General features: G+C 47.1%; 1 protein-coding gene across 5 annotated transcripts in view; it reads right to left on the bottom strand.

The window, feature by feature from the left end:
• Positions 1-21,143, bottom strand: part of nrf1 (nuclear respiratory factor 1) — an 82,113-nt gene that overhangs the window by 39,180 nt on the left and 21,790 nt on the right. For all 5 annotated transcript variants that reach the window (XM_070897208.1, XM_070897209.1, XM_070897206.1 and 2 more), the window contains 5 exons: positions 19,499-19,639; positions 11,560-11,718; positions 9,095-9,280; positions 6,186-6,287; positions 2,320-2,477 (listed from right to left, as the gene is read on the bottom strand). In XM_070897208.1, the coding sequence (XP_070753309.1) occupies positions 2,320-2,477; positions 6,186-6,287; positions 9,095-9,280; positions 11,560-11,718; positions 19,499-19,639 (746 nt within the window). The remainder of the gene's footprint in view (positions 1-2,319; positions 2,478-6,185; positions 6,288-9,094; positions 9,281-11,559; positions 11,719-19,498; positions 19,640-21,143) is intronic.

Genomic DNA, 21,143 nt, shown 5'->3' with positions numbered 1-21,143 from the left:
CAACGCATCCCCGGGAGATGGCCTATCATTGGAGGAGATTTGGGCTATTTGTCCATCTCTTGCCAAGCGATGTTCTTAAAACTCTTATGCCTGGTAAAAACAGTTTTAAAGGATACAAAAATTAAATTTTATCACTAATTTTTATGTTAACAATCCTGTCCATTAAGGTAAGATTTTTTTTAACCCTATTAAAATATTTTCAAAACAATATTTTTTTCCTCAAACATTTAATTTAATTCAATATTAATTATTTTAATTATGTGAGGTGTTTCTTTTTAAAGAAACGTATTGTGTTGTGTTTGTGTTTTGGGTGTATTCTCAGTGATAGTAATGGGAGCTCGTACAAACGGAACGCACCATCATCAATGAGAATATTAGAAACATAGAAAATAGGTGCAGGAGTAGGCCATTCGGCCCTTCCAGTCTGCACCGCCATTCAATATGATCATGACTGATCATGCAACTTCAGTACCCCATTCCTGCTTACTCTCCGTGCCCCTTGATCCGTTTAGCCATAACTCCCTTTTGAATATATCTAATGAATTGGCCTCAACAACTTTCTGTGGTAGAGAATTCCACAGGTTCACAATTCCCTGAGTGAAGAAGTTTCTCCTCATCTCGGTCCTAAATGGCTTACCCCTTATCCTTAGACTGTGACCCCTGGTTCTGGACTTCCCCAACACTGGGAAAATTCTTCCTGCATCTAACCTGTCCAATCCCGTTAGAATTTTAAATGTTTCTATGAGATCCCCTCTCATTCTTCTAAATTCCAGTGAATATAAGCCTAGTCGATCCAGTCTTTCTTTATAGGTCAGTCCCGCCATCCCGGGAATCAGTCTGGTGAACCTTCGCCGCACTCCCTCAATAGCAAGAATGTCCATCCTCACATTGTGATTGGTGGTCCAGGCCCATGTGATCCCAGGATGCGTGGGCCTCTGCGCTGGGTTTGTGCACCTTGGCCTCGGACAGGAAGTGTTTGTTCCACCAGGAAGCCTCCGATCATAATTTTTGGTGCTATATCTTTGCCTATAATTTAAAAACTGAGACATCCCACTCGCTTCTTTGGGTTTAGAATCAACAATCGGAGAAGAGCCCACTGTAGACTTTGTACACCCGATTACAAAGATTAGAATCCAGTGTGCTGATGCACCCACCCTACCTGCTCTGCTTTACTCATGCCTCAGTTACCAGTTCCTGAAAACACACACTCAGCTGGTGTTGTTTCAAGTAATGAGCTTTGAACAACACAAGTCGCATGAATAACATGTTGTGGCCCCTCCACAGATGACTGGCTCACCGGCAGTTCACGTGTTTAAAACTCTTTGCTTTATGATCAAATTCTAACAGAAACTTATGCCCCCACCGCCCCCCGCCCCCTCTCGATGGATCAGCGAGTTTATCCAGTGAGCAATGCAGTCACATAGACCCGGGACGACCGAGATTCAACCCGTGGTCTATGCTGAGTTAGGTAATGCAGCCAGACAGCAGTAAGAGGTACAGTTAGACGAATGAAAGAACTTGCAGTCAACGTTCCCTATAAGCTGCGCGGCCCACAGCTCTCTGCCGATCCCGCGCAGCCCGTGAATAAAAGTTTGCGCATGCATTGAAACTGTGAAAGGGCTGCGCACCCAAAAAAATAATTACGGGAAACATTGCTTGCAGGATGTCCCAAAGCATTTTACAGCCAACAAAGTACTTCTGAAGTGTAGTCACTGTTGCAATGTATTAAATGAGGCAGTCAATTTGCATATTTCAAATAGTGTCATGGGATCTTTTATGTCCACCTGAGAGGACACAGGGCCTCGGATTAACGTCTCACCCGAAAGACGGCACCTCCGAACAGTCCAGCGCTCCCACAGTACTGTACTGGAAGTCAGTGGATTATGTGCTCAAGTCTCTGGATTGGGACTTGATCGTATGATCTTTTGACTCAGAGGTTAAGTGCTGCCACTGAGCCACGGCTGAGGAAGAGAAAACAGAACACGGTACCTCACCCATGATTCTTACCCAGTATCCCAGCTGGAACAGACACGAGGAAGAATGTCAGATTTGGTTGTGACCCTCCTACCCTTCTGTGGAACAGAATGATCTACAACCAACTGATCGAAAAATTAAAACAGCGAAACGAGAATGAGGGGCATCAATAAAAGGACCGCTTTCAGCAGTGAGTTCCAAAAAAACACAATAATTAACTTAAAATGAAATTTAAACCCAAGGCCCACCTATGGTGGTGGGTGTAGGATATTTCCCCGCTTTTAACGCGAGTCAGGTGGGAACTTCAGACAACATTCCCCCAGAGCAGTGCTGGCCAACACCCACCTGTTCAGCGCCATGGTAACGGTGGCCCCCTGCTGCATCTCCTGGGACGCGACCACTGCGGCCTCTGCCAGAGAGGCCACGGCCTGGGTGGCTTCGGAGGCCTGGGTCGTTTGGATCGCCATTTCCCCACCTTGCAACGTGGCCCAGTTCTGTTCGACCTGTGCAAAGAAAGTGCAGCATTACTGAGACAGAAGCAAACAAAAACATGGAGAATGGAAGGAATGTCTGTGGGGGGGTGGGGGGGAGAGAGGGAGAGGAATATGCACGTATTGCTGGGGACATTAAAAAAAGTACAAAAAATAATTGAAGAAAAATGAAAATCTCCTGCTCAAAGTCTCAGCCAATTAGGCAAAAACCCTGCGGTCAAGCAAATCCATACCAGCTTTCAGACTAATCAAGCCCCAGTTAAAATGAACAGGGCAGCTCGGGGATACAGACAGCTTCTCTCCATCAATACCATACCCGAGTGGCTTTGGAGGGAAACGACAGGGTGGAAAATTGAACTTTGACTTTTTTTTTTAAATCAGGAGGACTGTTGAAACAAAACTAGAAACTCCACCCTAGACTTCCCTTTCTCTTTAAGTTAATCTAATGCCAACTTCTATTGAGCTTTCAACGGTTTAACATTACATGAAGATATTTCTGGACCGCCCTGGTTACAGCAGACTTTGTGGAACCGTGACGATCAGCAAGGTCCCACGGTTCATCCATGGTCTGAGCCGAATCAACTGCTCACAGCTGCAATGCTACAATTGGCTCCAGCAATTGGGTTGGGGGGGTGTGTAGCCAGGATTTCCTCCGCCGATTACCGCCCAATGGACCCTGCCGGCTCGAGACGATTGGGTTTCATGGTCAACGTGACTTTCATGGTCAACTTGGCGACACTCAGTGCCTGGGGTCACGCATGAACGCTGACCATTCGGCCAATATACTGAGAAATGTGGAACGGCTCCCCATCGAGGACCCAACACCTTTAGGAGAGGTGAAGACTGCCGCAAAAAGGAGGGAAAATTAAAAATAAAGCTTTTCTGTTATTTAAAGAGTTTGTAACAGCTGCTCAGGAGATTGCTGTACAGGTAACCTCAGAGTACAGCAAAAATAAAAAGCATAACGCGAAGAACTGGCCACTTCTCAACTTAAACACCCTGCATTTTATCTCGGAATTTACAGGGCCCCGCTTGACTGATCTCACAAGGCCCAATCTGTTACTCACATGTATAACCTTCACCCTACCAAACAGCATTCAGACAGCAACTTGCATTTATATAGCGGAGTAAACGGTCCCAAGGCACATTACAAGTACAATTATCGAACAAAAGCTAATACTGAGCCATATCGAGAGATATTAAGACAGGTGGCCAAATGCTTGGTCAAAGTGATAAGTTTTAAGGAGGAGTGAGAGGTAGAGATTCAGGGAAGGAATTCCAAAGCTTAGGAGCGAGGCAGCTGAAGACACGGTCGCCAATGGTGGAGCGACACACGGACCGCCCAACACACGCACCTCCCAACACACGGCGACACACGGACCGCCCAATACACGGACCTCCCAATACACGGCGACACACGGACCGCCCAATACACGGACCTCCCAATACACGGCGACACACGGACCTCCCAACACACGCACCTCCCAACACACGCACCTCCCAACACACGCACCTCCCAACACACGGCGACACACGGACCGCCCAATACACGGCGACACACAGACCGCCCAATACACGGCGACACACGGACCGCCCAATACACGGCGACACACGGACCGCCCAACACACGGACCTCCCAACACACGCACCTCCCAACACACGCACCTCCCAATACATGGACCTCCCAATACACGGCGACACACGGACCGCCCAATACACGGACCTCGCAATACACGGTGACACACGGACCGCTCAATACACGGACCTCCCAATACACGGCGACACACGGACCGCCCAATACACGGACCTCCCAATACACGGCGACACACGGACCGCCCAACACACGGACCTCCCAACACACGGACCTCCCAACACACGGACCTCCCAACACACGGACCGCCAATACACGGCGACACACGGACCGCCCAATACACGGACCTCCCAATACACGGCGACACACGGACCGCCCAATACACGGACCTCCCAATACACGGCGACACACGGACCGCCCAATACACGGACCTCCCAATACACGGCGACACACGGACCGCCCAATACACGGACCGCCCAATACACGGCGACACACGGACCGCCCAATACACGGCGACACACGGACCGCCCAATACACGGCGACACACGGACCGCCCAATACACGGACCTCCCAATACACGGCGACACACGGACCGCCCAATACACGGACCTCCCAATACACGGCGACACACGGACCGCCCAATACACGGACCTCCCAATACACGGCGACACACGGACCGCCCAATACACGGACCGCCCAATACACGGCGACACACGGACCGCCCAATACACGGCGACACACGGACCGCCCAATACACGGCGACACACGGACCGCCCAATACACGGCGACACACGGACCGCCCAATACACGGACCTCCCAATACACGGCGACACACGGACCACCCAATACACGGACCTCCCAACACACGGACCTCCCAATACACGGCGACACACGGACCGCCCAATACACGGACCTCCCAATACACGGCGACACACGGACCGCCCAACACAGCACCAAGTGCTACACAGAATAAGTGATACACGAACCGCACAATATGCGAACCACCCAATACACAGATCAAGTCATATACAGATGGAGTGATGCACAGGCAGCATGGCCAGGAAACAACACAGCGGGTCTTTTCAAACACCAATAAAACAAGTTGCCATTAACCCATCATCAACTACCACACATTGATCGAGAATAAGATTCTTGGATCAAGAAAACAGTGGTAAAATTGGTACATTTTAATCTATTTTGATACTTTAAAAATGATTTTTTTTTAAAAAAAAGAATTTGGACTTTTCCTATAAAAAGATATTTAACCTATTTTTCCTCTCCGTGGTGAGAGTTCAGGAGCTGTGGAGGAGCAAAGGGATTCATGTGTCCATGTACACAAATCCCTAAAAGCTAGTGCACAGGTACAAAAAGTAATCAAAAGGCTAATGGAATGTTGATCTTTATCTCGAGGGTCGGAATACAAAGGGGAGGAAGTGATGCTTCAGTTAGAGAGAGCCTGGGTTACACCCCATCTATGTTCAGTTTGGGCACCGCAACTCCGGAAAGACAGTGGCCTTGGAGTGGGTGCAGGGCAGACTCACTGCAATACCACCAGGACTTAAAGGGTTCATTTATGAAGCCAGGTTGCATAAACTTGGTTTACATTTCTTTGAGTTTAGACGTTTGAGAAGTGATCTAATCGAGGCGTTTAAAATGGTAGCATGATTAGATAGGGTAGATCCAGAACAAAGGGGCATAAAAATCAAGATAGGCCATTCAGGAGCAAAATCAGGAAGAGTTTTCCACACAAATGGTAATGGCAATTGATCTCCCAAAAAGCTGCGAGATCGAGAGTTTCTTGTTAGGTTATTAAAGGATATGGATCAAAGGCGGGTAAATGGAGTTGAGGTAGAGACCAGCCATGATCTCACTGAATGGCGGTAAAGGCTCGAGGGGCCTCCTCTTCTTCCTATGTAGCCCCCACCAGCCTTCCTGCTCTACAATCCCTCCCTTCTGCCAGGTGGACTGGATCATCCAAACCAAGAATGGCTCCATTGCTACCCAGTGTGGTGACTGGATGCCAGTGGTGGGTCGTGCTCAGTGGGGGTTGGGATAGGGCTGCCCACCCCCACCCCGCCCTCCCCCCCACCCCGCCCTCCCGTGAGTGCGTGCGCGATTGCTGCCCTCACCTCACCATCCTGCACAGTGGAGTAATTCACCTGAGCAACAGTTACTGTTCCCGGAAGTTCAGAGGCATCTGCCAGAGTCGCAACTGTTGCACCCGTGCCAACCTGCAAACAAGGGCAGACAAGAAAGAACAGCGCTTTAATCCGCAGCAGGGTGCCTTCATTCCCCATCCACTCCACCCTAAAGATTGCCCTCTGTTTAAAATCAAGATAAATTAGCGTTGCAGCTCCTCCCAATGGTTTAGAGAATGGGCTGGTGCGAAGCTACACAAGACCAGGAAGGTCTTAGTTCCCATCTCTGGTCTGAGCTGGAGCGGGGGAGCAGGGTTAGGAACCCTTTAATTCGCCTCACGTGTCTCTGCTAGGGAGGCTTGGGGGGGGTGGGGGGCGGGGGAGTACGTAAAATAAAAATCAGCCCCAGCTCATGGTCAATAGCCTGCAACGCCCCCTCCCCTGGAAAGGAGTGAGAGAGGATGCCAGGCAAAGACAAGATCAGGGTCAAATAAAAAGTTAGAAAGAAAGACTTGCATTTATACAGCCCCTTTCATTACTTCGGGACGTCCCAAAGCGCTTTACAGCCAATGAAGTACTTTTTGAAGTGGAGTCTCTGTTATAACGCAAGAAACGTGGCAGCTAATTAGCAAGCACCCACAAACAAGCAAGAAATAAATGACCAGCTCATCCCTTTTCGATGTTGGTTGAGGGATAAATATTGGCCAAGATACCGAGAGAAGTCTTCTTCGAATCATGCAGTGGGGTCTTTTCCGCTACCTGACTGGGCAGTACTCCCTCAGCACTGCAATGAAACGTCAGCCTGGATTATGTGCTCAAGTGTCTGGAGTGGGGTTTGAACCCACAACCCTCTGACTCAGAGGCAAGAGTGCTACCCGCCGAGCCATTGGCTGACATGATGGTCAAATAATGCATGTCGACACTTGGGGAATGGGTCACACATGAGGAATGACTACTTGGGTAAGATCTCACAGGGGGTAGATCTGCACCTCTAAAGTCAGTGCCGTCAGGAGAACGGAGCAGAAAAGTAATAAGCAAAACGTTTTGCCTGAAAGTATCAGTTGCACATTTACAGCCAGCTCAAAGTAAACCACAAGGCATGATTCAAACTTCCAACCCAAACCGGCAGCCCCCAATTGCTGCCCCAACATAATTTATTATTTTACAACATAGATATGACACATTGGCCGACAAGCGCTGGGTAAAATACAAGTGGTTTCTGAGATACAACAGGCATTAATATTGCACCTTTTATGCAGTAGAATGTCTCAAGGCACTTCACAGGAGCGTTAATCAGATAAAAATTGACACTGAGCCAAAGGAGGAGATACTGGGACAGGTGACTAAAAGCTTGGTCAAAGAGGTAGGATTTAAGGAGCTTCTTTAAAAAGGAGAAGCTGAAGCGTTTTAAGAGAGGGAATTTCAGATCTCAGGGCTTAGGAGGGCATGGCCGCAAATGATGGGGTGAAGGAAGTGGGGGTGCACAAGAGGGTAGAGTTGGAGGAGCGTAGAGTTCTCGCAAGGTTGTGGGGCTGGAGGAGGTTACGGAGATAGGGAGGAGCGACGCCACGGAGAGATTTAAACACAAGGATGAGCATTTTAAAATTGAGGCCTTGCCGGACCGGGAGCCAATATAGGTCAGCGAGAGCAGGGGGTGATGGGTGAACGGGACTTGGTGCGAGTTAGGATATGGGCAGCAGAGTTTTGGATGAGGTCAAGTTGTTGGAGGATGGAAGATGGGATGCCAGCCAGGAGAGCAATGGAATAGTCGAGTCCGGCGGTAACAAATGGATGGACGACAGTTTCAGCAGCAGATGGGCTGAGGCAGGGGCAGAGACGGGTGATATTACAAAGGTGGAAGTAGGTGGTCTTCGTGATGAAGCGGATATGGGGTCAGAAATTCAGCTCAGGGTGAAATAGGATGCCGAGGCTGAGAACAGTCTGGTTCAGCCTGAGACAGTGGCCAGGGATAGGGATGGAAATCGATGGATGAGGAACAGAGTTTGTGGCGGGGGCTGAAGACAATGGGTTCAGTGTTCCCAACGTTTAATTGAAAGAAATTTCAGCTCATCGAAGACTGGATGTCGTACAAGCAGGACGACAAATCAGAGGCAGTGGAGGTGTCGAGAGAGGTGGTGGTGGTGAGGTGGAGCTGGGTGTCGCCAGCATACATGTGGAACCTGATGTTGTGTCTTTGGATCATGTCACCAAGGGGCAACACGTGGATGAGAAACAGGAGGGGGCCAAGGATTGATCCTTGGGGGAACTCCAGAGGTACCAGTGCAGGAGCAGGAAGAGAAGTCATTGCAGGAGATTCTTTGGCAACGATTGGATAGATAAGAATGGAACCAGGCGAGTGCAGTCCCACGATGGAGGAGGCGCGTGGTCAACCGTGTCAAAGGTTACAGGCAATGGAGAAGGATAAGGAGGGGGAAATGCATAATGGTCACAGCCACAGAGGATGGCATTTGTGACGTTGATAAGGGCCGTTTCTGTGCTGTGGCAGGGGCCGAAACCTGATTGGAGGTGTTTAAACATGGAGTTTCGGGAAAGGTGGGCACGGATTTGGGAGCGACAACATGTTCAAGGACTTAAGAGGAATGGGGAAGTTTAGAGATAGGTTGATAGTTTGCAGGGATAGAGGGGTCAAGGGTGGGTTTTTTGAGAAGGGGGGTTGATGACTGCAGATTTAAAGGGGAGGGGGACAGTACCCGAAGAGAGGGAACTGTTTACAATATCAGCTAGCATGGGGGTCAGGAGTTTAGTGGGAATAGGATTTGAGAAAGTAGCAGGTGGGACGCATGGACAAGATGAGCTCAGAGAAGGAATGAGGGGTGGTAAGGAGAGAAACTAGAGAAAGATGCAATTCTGTATTTAGAAACAGAAAACTCCAAACTCACCTGTATAAGAGAGACTGTGCCATCGGGGTTACTGATTGTCTGTACTACTGTCTGAGAGGGAACGAGATGGGCGATGTGTGTCTGCGGCTGTGTCTGCTGATCTTCAAAAGCATACAACAGATCCTCTCTGCCGTGCTGCTTGTAACAGTTCTTAACAATCGCTCTCAGTGCTTGGGTCCAAGAAACCTGTGGGGAAAAATTCAATCTTTAAATATGGACATAGAAAATATCGCATCTCAAATTTGCTGCATTTGCCCTTCCGCACACCCCGAAAGGCATTAACTCTCAGCTAGGGTACAGTACCACAGCTTCCAGATTACCTTGTTTGCAGCAGGAGTTACTGGACAGCAATCAGGAGAAGACATTTACATGGAGCACAGAAACAGGCTAGTCAGACCAACTGGTCTGTGCCGGCATTTATGCTCCACACGAGCCTCCTCCCACACCTCTACATCTAACTCTATCAGCATAACCATCTATTTCTTTCTCCCTCACGTGTTTGTCTAGGTTCCCCTTAAATGCATCGATGCTCTTCGCATCAACTACTCCTTGTGGCAGAAAGTTCCATATTCTAATGTGTAATTGGCAAATGAACTTCAATATAGATAAGTGCAAGGTAATACATTTTAGTAGGAAGAATGAGGTCGTCATGTCCTCCTTGAAAAATAAGTATCTAAATGGGATAGAGGAACAGAGGGATCTGGGGGTAGCTACGCAGGTTAATAAGGTCATAAAAAAAGCAAACAAAGCACTGGGGTTCATTTCTAGAGGGATAGAATTGAAAAACAGAGAAGTTGTTAAACTTGTATAGCACCTTGGTTAGACCTTTGAACAGTTCCGGTCTTCATATTATAAAAAGGATATAGAGGCACTGGAGAAAGTGCAAAAAAAAATCATTTTACTAGAATGATACCAGAATTGAGAGGTTATACCGATCAGGGAAGATTTGAACAGGCTGGGACTCTTCTAGCTAGAAAAGAGTGTCTAGAGTGAACTGATAGAGGTCTTCAAGATTATGAAAGGGTTTGATAGGGTGAGACCAGAACTAGGGCCATAAATATAAGATAGGCACTAATAAATCCAACAGGGAATTTAGGATAAATTTCTTCACCCAGAGAGGTTAGATTGTGGAACTCACTACCACTGGGAGTAGTTGTGGTGAATAGCATAGATGCATTCAAGGGAAAGCTAGATAAGCACGAGGGAGAAAAGAATAGAAAGATATATTGATAGGGTTAGATGAAGAGCGGTTCATGTGGCGCATAAACACCGGCATGGACCCGTTGGGCCAAATGGCCGGTTTCTGTGCTGTAAATACTTTTGAATACTTTGTAACCTCTCTCTGGATAAAGAGGTTTCTCCTGAATTCCCTATTATATTTATTAATGACTGTTATATTTAATGAACCTTCACTCCTCACTAACCTGTGGGTGCAGAGTCGAACTACAGTGTACCCCAACCCCAGGCTGAGATCAGGAATTGAACTGGGGACATCAGTGTGGCTCTGTTACTGGCGGGATAAATTCGCTCAGAGAGACCCCAGCTAAAGTTCTTCGCAATTTTCCAGATGGGTTTATTTTCTTCTTTCAATAAAGTATAAAAATGCAGAATTAAAAATTCTTGGAGGGCCCTGGGCACCAAGAACATCTGGGGCCCCTTCGTACCCGGCCCTGCCAATCTACTCTAACCGAGAAGGCTGGGTGACTGGACTCCGCCACAGAGACTCCCAGACGGATTCTTGTTCCAATGCAATCGGGTGGGGAGGCCGAGCCCCTCCGGGTCTGACAGAGAGGCTGCATATTGGACAGGGCTCCCCACCCGAGGCGGAGGCTCAATATATGTGGCAGAGGCCCCTGAGCAGGGGCCCTGTTACACCCGTGTGTTAATGCGTCCATGCTGAGAACAACCAAAGAGGTGCACTCCAATTGCCGCTGGCTCAATAGTGATCTTACAGTTCACATTCCCAATCTGAGCAGTGCCATGGTGGGGGTGGGGAAGTTTGATGGGTGGGTAGGAGTTACTGTGAAACCCCTCCCTCATCATTCAGAGTATGAGCACAGGGAATGAGAAACGGTTATTCAGTCCACCGAACTCTCTTCTCCCACAGACAATGTGAAGTCTACGTTATCTGCCTTGGATTCTACCCATTAAAATGCTTCTGCAAACAACACTCCCCGGTAAGAAAGCAAAACTCTAGAATATTGTAATTATTTTGCAGTTTTAAGGCAGAACTAAAGTAGAATGAAGAGCCTTGTGTAAAATACTTTCACGGAGTTGTCATTACTCCTCGTTACCAAATGTCGCTCCTGAAAGGCGACGGAAAGATTGCAATGATTCACAACCGAATAGAAAAATAACAAAAAAGCAAGTGTCCGCAGAGATGTAAATGTCTGCTGTTCATCCCCACCCTGCAGTTCTGAGGTCCCCACTGTCCAGTATAGCTGGGTCCCTTCAGATCTGCTTACCCGTTGTTTCTGTTCCTCAGAGCGCACATCGCTGCGAACGTTGGCCCACGGAATGTCCTCGGGCCACCACACGGGCCGGCAGCTCTCCTTACCCCAGCCGGGCTTCCCTCGCCCCGTCGAGTACTTCAGCATCTCTGGAATAAAAGCACGGAGCTGGGCCTGGAGGAAGGAAAGACAGAGAGGAATGGTAACCTGGCCTGTCAAATACTCGGGTGGAATGGGCTGCCCAGGGATACGGGGGTGGGGGTAAGTGAAGTCCTTTGGCAAATTGAAGAAATAGCTGGATAATGTTTTGGTGAAAGAGACTGAGGTGTACAAGAGATGTTTCAGTGCGGGATTTTTATTTAGCTTTGGGACCAGCGAGACATACCCAGAGTTTTTCTTCTGGTCGTGTACATTCTTGAGCACCTCGCAGTTTGTGAAATATTGCCAATTATGGGATGGATACACCAACTCCAGCTCTACGTTTCTCATTCCATTTTGAGGGGTGAAACTGTACTTTATTGGATGAGCTAGAAGACGATGTCAAAAGCCCAGAGATTGAAGGTTGAGCGATATATGCAACCCTTTTGCTACATTTTATTATATTTGAAGTTTTTTGTGTGCTAGTGAAAGATGTTAGTGCTGGGAATCAATTTTAAGACCTATGTAAAATCTTTTATTGAAGACAATAGTTTAGCTCACGATAATTTGAATGCAATCTTCTCATCTAAAAAGCAAGCATTTAAACAAACTGTGTCTCGTCCATTGATTGATGTAGATTAATTACATTCAGACTGGATTCAAGTACCAACTGAATTAGATTTACATCCAGATAGATTAAGTGCCCAAATATTTGGTTTCATTCCTGCTAAGAAACTAAAACCTTATGCCCTCCATCACTGCACTGCCATTATTTCCATCAAGCTTTCCTTCTCCCCTCTGCATCCCCAGCAATTTTCTTCCCTGTATCTTCTTCTGTTACAGGTGCTGAATCTTGCTGGGATATGCTAACAGAGAATGACAATTGCCAGAGCAGGTGGAAAAAAAGTGGCCCTCGGTTGTGTCTGTTTAAATGATCTCAGTTGGCGGGGTGGGTGTGCTACAGTTCACCACCTGGTACCTTTCCCCAAAGTCCGTTCTTCACACGAGAGCCTAGACAGTGAGTGTAGGCAGGATACCCAACTTGGAGAGGGGTGCAATAACAAAGAGGTGTTGCAGTTAAACATGACCCTGTTCTCATCCAACATCCACACAGGAACACTTCTCGTTGGGGGTCATTGTGAGCAGGTTCCTGCCGAACTCAACAAATCCTACCTCCGCCCGAACTGAGATCATCTAACTCAGCACAACTGCGGATTCAATCTGGGCTTTCCAAGTTTGCTATCAATGGAACTGCAAAGGGTTTAGTTCTACTGGATCATCGGCAAGTCTGCCACAGGGTCCCTGCTAATAACTTGCGCCAGCTCACTGAAGATTAAAGACAGGATTAAGCTGTTCCCTTTCTCCTTTGGCTGCAGCCATTCTTTGATTGAGTGCAGAGTCAGCATTCGGGGACTTACACTGCATTACATCAGTCTATTCAGGCTCAGCGACACAAACCCAGCATAGTGTTCCTCGCAATGCTGTCATTATCCAGTCAGTCTTTCAGTTAGAAATTCAAATATTATATATAGACACACACACACACACACAGGAAATCGTTCCGAGATAACTAAATAATGGTGAGGGACTAATATTACTGGCTCAGAAAGGTTCCGATCGCATTTGTTACAAACTGTGCAAAACAAACTGATTCAAAACACGATGGAAAGAAGTCAATTTTTAGGGAGATAGTGAAAGAGAAAAAGTCTTGGATTTATATAGCGCCTTTCATGACCACCGGACGTCTCAAAGCGCTTTACAGCCTATGAAGTACTTTTGGAGTGTAATCACTGTTGTAATGTAGGAAATGTGGAGCCAATTTATGCAGAAGCAAGCTCCTACAAACAGCAATGTGATAATGACCAGATAATCTGTTTTTTGTTATGTTAATTGAAGGATAAATATCGGCCAGGTCACTGGGGATAACTCCTCTTCAAAATAGTGCCATGGAACTTTTACATCCACTTGAGAGAGCAGATGAGGACTCGGTTTAATGTCTCATCCGAAAGACAGCACTTCCGACAGTGTAGTGTTTCCTCAGTACTGCACCGGAGTGTCAGCCTAGATTTTTTTTTGTGCTCAAGTCCCTGGAGTGGGAGTGGGAGTCCCTGGAGTGAAACCTCCTGATTCAGAGGCGAGAGTGCTACCCACTGAGCCACAGCTGAAGCAGGAGGAGTACAGATTTTTGGCAAACATACTCGAGATTCCCAGGAGGCTCAGCAGGTTTCTTCATTAAATAGCAGAGAGGTAGGTAGTTACCCGATCTCAGTCTACAACTGGCCTCAGTTTCCATAGTTTTGAGGGTTTAGTGGGGGCGGGGGGGGGGTGTTGAAAAATAAATAATTATTCCTCTGGGGTTCCGTGTATTGGGCACCATCCATTAACACGTGGGGTTGGCACGAGTGTGTCCGGACATGGAGAGGGTGCAGCGTCAGGTTCGGCTGCGATTGGTCCCCAGGTGATCTGTTGACATTCACCGGCAAGGTTTGCACACAGGCCTCTTGGGCAAGGTTCATCCAAAAGCCCAGCACCCTTGGAAGCAAGACTTCAGTGTCTTCAGGGGGAAGAGGAAAAAAGGAGAGAAAATTCACACCAGGGGACGGGAAGAAGGAAATGTCTGACTATACCTGCATAGAGAAAAAAGAAAATCAGGATACTGTCCAGTTTATAGATCAGGACCAGTACCAGCGTTCCAATGGAATTTCAGTAAATACAAGATGGGTTTGTGAAATTTTCACTTCAACGCTGAAAAACACCCAACAGTACAATTATTGATTTTAGTTTTCCAATCTGTATCTGGAGGCAACATGTTAAACTGTACAAGGTGAGCATGAAGTACTGGTGTTCACAGATCTATCACTGGAGGGGAAGTGGTGGTGGCCTTAATGGGAAGTGATAAATTAGAGCAACATACACGAAACACAATATAAAACATTAAAAACTATATTGGTTCAAATGCAATTTTCACTAAAGTGCCCTGGCACCAATGTTCAGGGAAGGGAAACTCATCACCTGGTCTGGCCTATACATGACTAAGTGGTAAACTCTTGACTCCGTCTAAAGAGCCACTCAGTTGTTTGAAAGCAATTACTGAAAGCCGGCAGCCCAACACCCCGCCTCTTGGGGCAACTGGTGATGGCTAATAAATGCGGCCTTGCCAGCATCACCCACACCCCACGAACAAACAGAGTAACCCCAGGGACAACACAGTGGCTCACAATACTTCACCAAGTACCCATTTGCTGATATTACTCCAGCCTCTTCGCCTGCCCATTTGCTATTAGGAAGCCTTTAGTCAGGAAGATGGATTCAAGCTCCTTTACTGCCTATAAATAACAGCCTCACTTGGTGTAGCATTAAGACCAGAGGGCCCAGCTAATCTCAGCTGGGACAGCTCAAGTTTGCTGCAACTGACCTCGTCACCTCTGGGCTAGCGTTGTATTGAGTTTTTTTTTTATAAACGTTGGATATTCTGCTTGGGTTCAGCTGTGTGCAAAATAGCTGTTATATTTGCTAACGTACACAAGTCTCAGCATTTCAAAATAATGCATTGTACGTGAAGCATATTAAGATGTGTCAGAGATGTGATAAAATGCTATAGCCATGCAGATCAAGCCCAAACACACAAACAGACAAAGAGAGAGAGAGAGACGGACTTTCATTTGAATGTAGCTCAGCAAAATCAAAGGCCAATTATTGGCACAAAATGGCTACTTCTATGGAAGAATAAACCTCAACTGCTAATGGAGGATTACAGCTTTAGTAACCTGCTTTATGTGTTGGTTTTTAAGGGTTAATCTACCTCCTCCCCCTACCCACTCCTAGGATCCTTTGGCCAGTTTCCAGATGGTTTTGATTACAGCGTTGGGAGTGCATGGGGGCTGCAGCAGCTTGAGGCTCTTGTTTGGAGGGTCCTTTTATAATCCACTGGGGACACAATCAGCAAACAGCCTCATACCTGGCTCAGCCCCACTCTCTAATGAGCAGCTCACGACAGCCGTCTCACCTGGCCCGCTCAGTAACAAGGAAAATAAAACGCACACGCTTGTCCTACTGGCATTCGCTAAACACAAGGAACTGCTGAAATTAGAAGCGACACGTGCGCAAGTCACACCTGCCCACGAGTGACACGTAAAGACAACCGGCAACAAGTTCATTTCCCATAAGACGCCAACCCTCGGCACAATTAAAAGGCAAGACGTGTATTTTTTTTTTTGCTGTGTTCATTTGCTCAACTCAGCATGATTCACCTGAAGAAGCTGTCAGCTGCCCGATGAAACTAGCCTTGGTGAGAACTTGCGAACACTTCAGATTCTTAAATAAATCCCTACGCAGTTGGCACTGGTTATTTACTGCACGCAGGAGGGCCGAGAGAGGCAGCAGCAGCTGGAGATATACTTTCAAACTTAATTTTCTTACCTTAACTAAACAATATATTCCCCTACTGCTCCCGAAGGCGCTCACTCGTATGGGGGGTCCAGCCCCGCAGGTGTCAACATCCCTCCAGTACCACTGTTCAGGTGGCCACTTTTCATATGTGACCCTTGATAGTGAGTGTTGGGGAAACTAGCCAACCAACCCGTCAAAGCCAAGCCAGATTCTGTCCTCACCTAGCATATGCTGGATAGTGATCAGGAGTGGGAACCCTGGTCTACTGTTCCCCTCCCTCCCCAACCCCAAATCAGGAGTTATTTAGCATACGTAGCATCACAAGAATATAGGACCACTGAAGTTCATCTCGGAGGTTCCATGATTTGGGGCTTCGCAGGGGTGATGGACAATTGGAGGAAGAGTTCAGGGAGATGATCGAAGACCTGGTCAAATTGGCAGGTTTCGAGGAAATTTTGACAGTGGCAATAGAAATACCAAGAGGGATTGAAAGAGAATATTCCAGGGTGTGGGGCAAAGACAGATGAAGGCTCTTTGTATTTCCCCTATCTGAAGAGGGGAAATACAAAGGAGGTGAGTTGAAGCAGTGGAGTTCACATGCTGGCTGGCACATAGCACTGGAAGAGGTTGCAGAGGTGTGGTGGGGCAAGGACATGGAGGAATTTGTAAAAGGAGGAGGATTCTGAAAATCTTATTCCTCGGAGTTGCTTTCTCTGTTCAATATCCACAAGCTCCTTCCTGAATTTGCCAAAATTATTCACCTTCATGGTCTCTCTGGGTTATCTGTTCCATACAGTTAGCACCTTAGAGTAGTTGAACCTAAATTACCTGCTCACTTTCCTGTTTCTGAGATCAACTCCATGCCTCCTTGTTGCAAAGGTTCTTCTTATCAGCATTTAGTTTATAACTTAGATTCCTGAATACCTCGATTAGATCTTCACTGGGCGACCTTTGTTCAAGCATTAAAATTCTGTTTCTGCAGCACTCAGATCTAAGGTATCCTCTACAACTGCTTCAATATCAGGATATCCCCGTTATAATAGTGACCAGAACAGTACACAGAACTTGAGTTAGCACCAGATCAGTATTTTGCACAAGCTCATGATCATTCCTGGGACTTGATCTCTATGCCTCCAGCTAGAAACCTTTCTTGTTTTCTTTCTCTACTACTGTCACGCAAAATGCTGATGGTTTCAGCGAGCCATCCATCAGTATCCCAGGGATTCTGGCCATGTAGACTAATACATTTAAGCCTATGCTTCCACTGCTTATTCCCCTTTTCCAGTCTCAATACCTTACTTTAGTACGATTTAAAACAATGGTGTGGAACAATGTGCATGCGCTGAAAACCGTTTTTTCCGATCTGTCAACCTGGACTTTGACAGATCATCCGCAGATCGGGAACGAGGACAGTTGTATGGGCAAGATTGCGGGATTTACCCATATCTTGCCCGGCAAATGTCCTCAAAACTCTTGCGCCTGACAGAAGCAGGCGCATAGCCAACTCTTACAGGCGCAAGAGTTTAAAAACCTATCAAAAACATGATTAAAATAAAATAAAAAGAAACATATTTATGTTAAAACCCTGCCCACTCAGGTAATGTTATTTTAAGCCCTAACCCTAACATTTTTTTTAAAATCGGCAATTTTTTCTCTTTAAAAAACATTTATAACAACTTTAATTTCTATTAGTGCATTATTTGAGGTGTTTTTTTTTAAAATGTTTTATGTAGTGTTTGTGCGTTTTGGGGTTTTTCTCATTTATAGTAATGGTAGATTCTTAACTTATGAATCTCCTATTACTATGAATGAGAAAATACTTACCTGTGATTGGGTGTCCAGGCCCACGGGATTCCTGCGGACGTCCCAACGTGAACATGCTGCGACGTGCAGTCACGAGAGGCCTCCGGACCGGAATCTCAAGCAGGCACAGCAGCTTAAGGTAAGTGCGCATTTTATTTCTATTCTATAGTACTTTGCCTGCGGGAAGTCCTCAAGAGGAATTTCTGGGCCAATATTTGCCACTTGTCAGCCCAGTTTCGTAATCCATTGAAGCCCCTCAAAATTTGGTCCACTTGCTGTGTAATATGCAGCCACCCACACCCGCTCCCAAAGTCTGGTACCATCAGCAGACACTTCTATTTCTGTTTTTACTTCCAAACAGAGAGCGGAAACACTGATCCCGAGGTATCCCGCTAGTTGCCACCATGTATAGCCTGTTCCCTCCAATTCAGTCAATTTCTGATACACTTCTCCCCCACATCCTCCATTCTGTGTCTTCCAACTTCCTGGATTAACCTCCAATGTGACACTGTGTCAAAAGCTCTGCTTTATAAAGCATCCCCCGAGTTCCCCGTGATCATCAGGTCTACTATATCTTCAAAGAGCTCCAATAGATTTGTTCTCCAAAGAAGCTGCGCTAACTCCCTCTTATTCATCAGTGTTTCATTAGTTCCTCCTGCACGGCACGCTCTAATGCTTTACTCACTACAGATATCAGATTGTCTGATAGCTCCCTGCATTACATTAGGTTAGTCCTTTCCCAATCCAGGGGCACCATTTCTGCTTCCAATGATTTCCTAAAGGTGTCTGCCAGGGTGTGATTGATTTCATTAACTATTTCCCAAAGGACCCTAGTGTGGAGTCTAATCGTTATCTTTTTATTTGTATCTTCCATTATTCTTGGTTTGCACTGAAAATCCTACCAAGCTGATCAAAAAAGGTGCATTTGCATTTAGGATAGTGCTTCATCATGTCACTCTAAAGCATGTAACCAGTACGACACATAATATAAATTAGTTTGAAGTGTTGAGATTATCATGTAGGCAAACCCAGCATCCATTTTATGTACTTAGCTGGAGTACTGTGGCCAATTCTGGACACACACTTTAGGAAGGATGTCAAGGCCTTGGGGAAGGTGTAGAAGAGATTTATTAGAATGGTACCAGGGATGAGAGACTTTAGTTACACAGAGAGACTGGAGAAGCTGGGGTCGTTCTCCTTAGAGCAGAGATGGTCAAGAGGAGATTTGATAGAAGTGTTCAAAATCATGACTGGCTTTGACAGAGTAAATAAGGAGAAATTGTTTCCAGTGGCAGAAGGGTCAGTAACCAGAGGACACCGATTTAAGGTGATTGGCAAAAGAACCAGAAAGAACATGAGGAACCAGTTTTTCTTTTATAAACCCAGCGAGTTGTTATGATCTGGAATGCACGGCCTGAAAGGGTGGTGGAAGCAGATTCAATAATAAGTGGGAATTGGATAAATACTTGAAGGGCGATGGGGAAAGAGCAGGGGAGTGGGACTAATTGGATAGCTCTAGCAAAGAGCTAGCACGTGCATGATGGGCCGAATGGGGGGGGGTCAGAAGACTCCGCTCCACTTCCTCCTCCCCTTCCCTCGTCGCTGCAAAACAGGCTCAGCTCACCTGCGTCATTTTATCCACAGAGACTGGGATTCCATCGATAGTGAGCGGTGGGAGGTCAGAATTAACCTCCTGAGGCGGGGGAGCATGCTCTGCCAGCGCTGACTCCAGATCTTCCAGGATCATGCTTTTATACTTGCGTACCTGTGGGAAAGACAGAGGCTTCAGGTAAACAATCTGCGGGGTGACAACTGAGGGAACTGGTGCTAGGCAACAGCCTGCTCCAGGTGCTCCACCGCACTGAGCTGCGTTAGCAAAACATGGTCGCATCTGCTGCTGTACTTCAGAGGGAAGGTGACGAGGGAGGAGGGGAGGTTACTAACCGGCACAGGCGACCAAAGGCACAATAATTACCACCGGAGCACTGAACAGCCACGTCAGTGTTTCAAGGACAGCGTGTTCAACATCTCCAAGGAGGGCTGGTCACACATCTCTCTCCTCCTGCCCTCTCCCCAATGTGATATGTTGTTAGTGGATTTGCACGAGATGATGGTGCATTGCACACGGGCGGCCAATCGTCACACTGATGCCAACTTGCATCACGAGGGGTCAGACAAACGGACTACCCCGCGGGGAAGGAAATAAATCAGCCTCAGAGTAACCCGAAGCAAACTGTATTGGCAGAAGCCTGGGAGCAAGTCCCCAATCTGGCCTCTTGGCTGTGAAGTCGCACCCCACCCCCCTACAAAAAGGAAAAAAATGTTTAAAAACAGCAATGGGGCTCTCATAATGGAAATATAAACTGCACGAAACAGTACTGAATCATACAAACCAGGAAGGTCCCAGGAGGTGCCAGTACATTTGAGAGAGAGAGAGTGAGGGAAAAGTTGAAGATATTGGGGCAGTGGGGATTGCTGAACTGAAGCTGTGCTTGAAATGGTAGTCTGCAGGATGGTGGTGAACAGCAGAAGTTTATACCAATGCAAGAAAATTGAAGGGAAGGAAATAAACTGCCTTCGTCACGTTGGGTAAAATGGGTAATGATTCCATGCTTGTAACAGCACAAGCGCTAACCTTTGCCACACCCCAATTAATAGCAAAGCCAGGTGTTTGTGTGTATGTTTTTTTTAAAGCAGATGCTGCCTTCAGCTCCCCAGGGGAAAAACCGTAACAACTAAATCCACGTCTACCTGCACATTTGATAACACAACCTTACCAGTGACCTACAGCACCTCGCATGGCTTCCCTGAAATGCAGTGAAACGTAATCGGTCTGCAGGGAATAAACCCCCTGACAGAACAGCCCGGGGCTATTAGTCCAGTCACCCTTGCAACCCTGCCCCCACCTCCCCAAACTGCTGGCGCTCACAACAGCCCACCGATCGGGCTGTCTGACTACTGGATAGTTTTGCAGTCGAAACTCAACCCTCTCCCCTGGATTTATTCAGAGGTAATAATAACCTGTCCCTATGGCAGATGGGAAGTGGTTATCGAGGAGTCAGCTCAGGGGAAAAACTGTTTCACGGCGTGAAGTGTTCCACACTAGCCGATGTGCCCAAGTTTGCTAAGTTCAGCGTTAAAGGGGACAGAATGAAATTGCTCCACAGGGTATTACAAGGCATCAGTGCCCCTAGGATAGGAAGGATGGGGGGGGGGGGAGGGGGGGGGGAGCTAACTCAGCTGGGATTCCTGTCCAGTGTCGCTATCCA

Source organism: Pristiophorus japonicus, chromosome 13, assembly GCF_044704955.1.
Source record: "Pristiophorus japonicus isolate sPriJap1 chromosome 13, sPriJap1.hap1, whole genome shotgun sequence".
Lineage (NCBI taxonomy): Eukaryota > Metazoa > Chordata > Chondrichthyes > Pristiophoridae > Pristiophorus > Pristiophorus japonicus.
The sequence above is the reverse complement of the archived record's forward strand: the minus strand, read 5'-3'. Positions and strand labels throughout refer to the sequence as shown.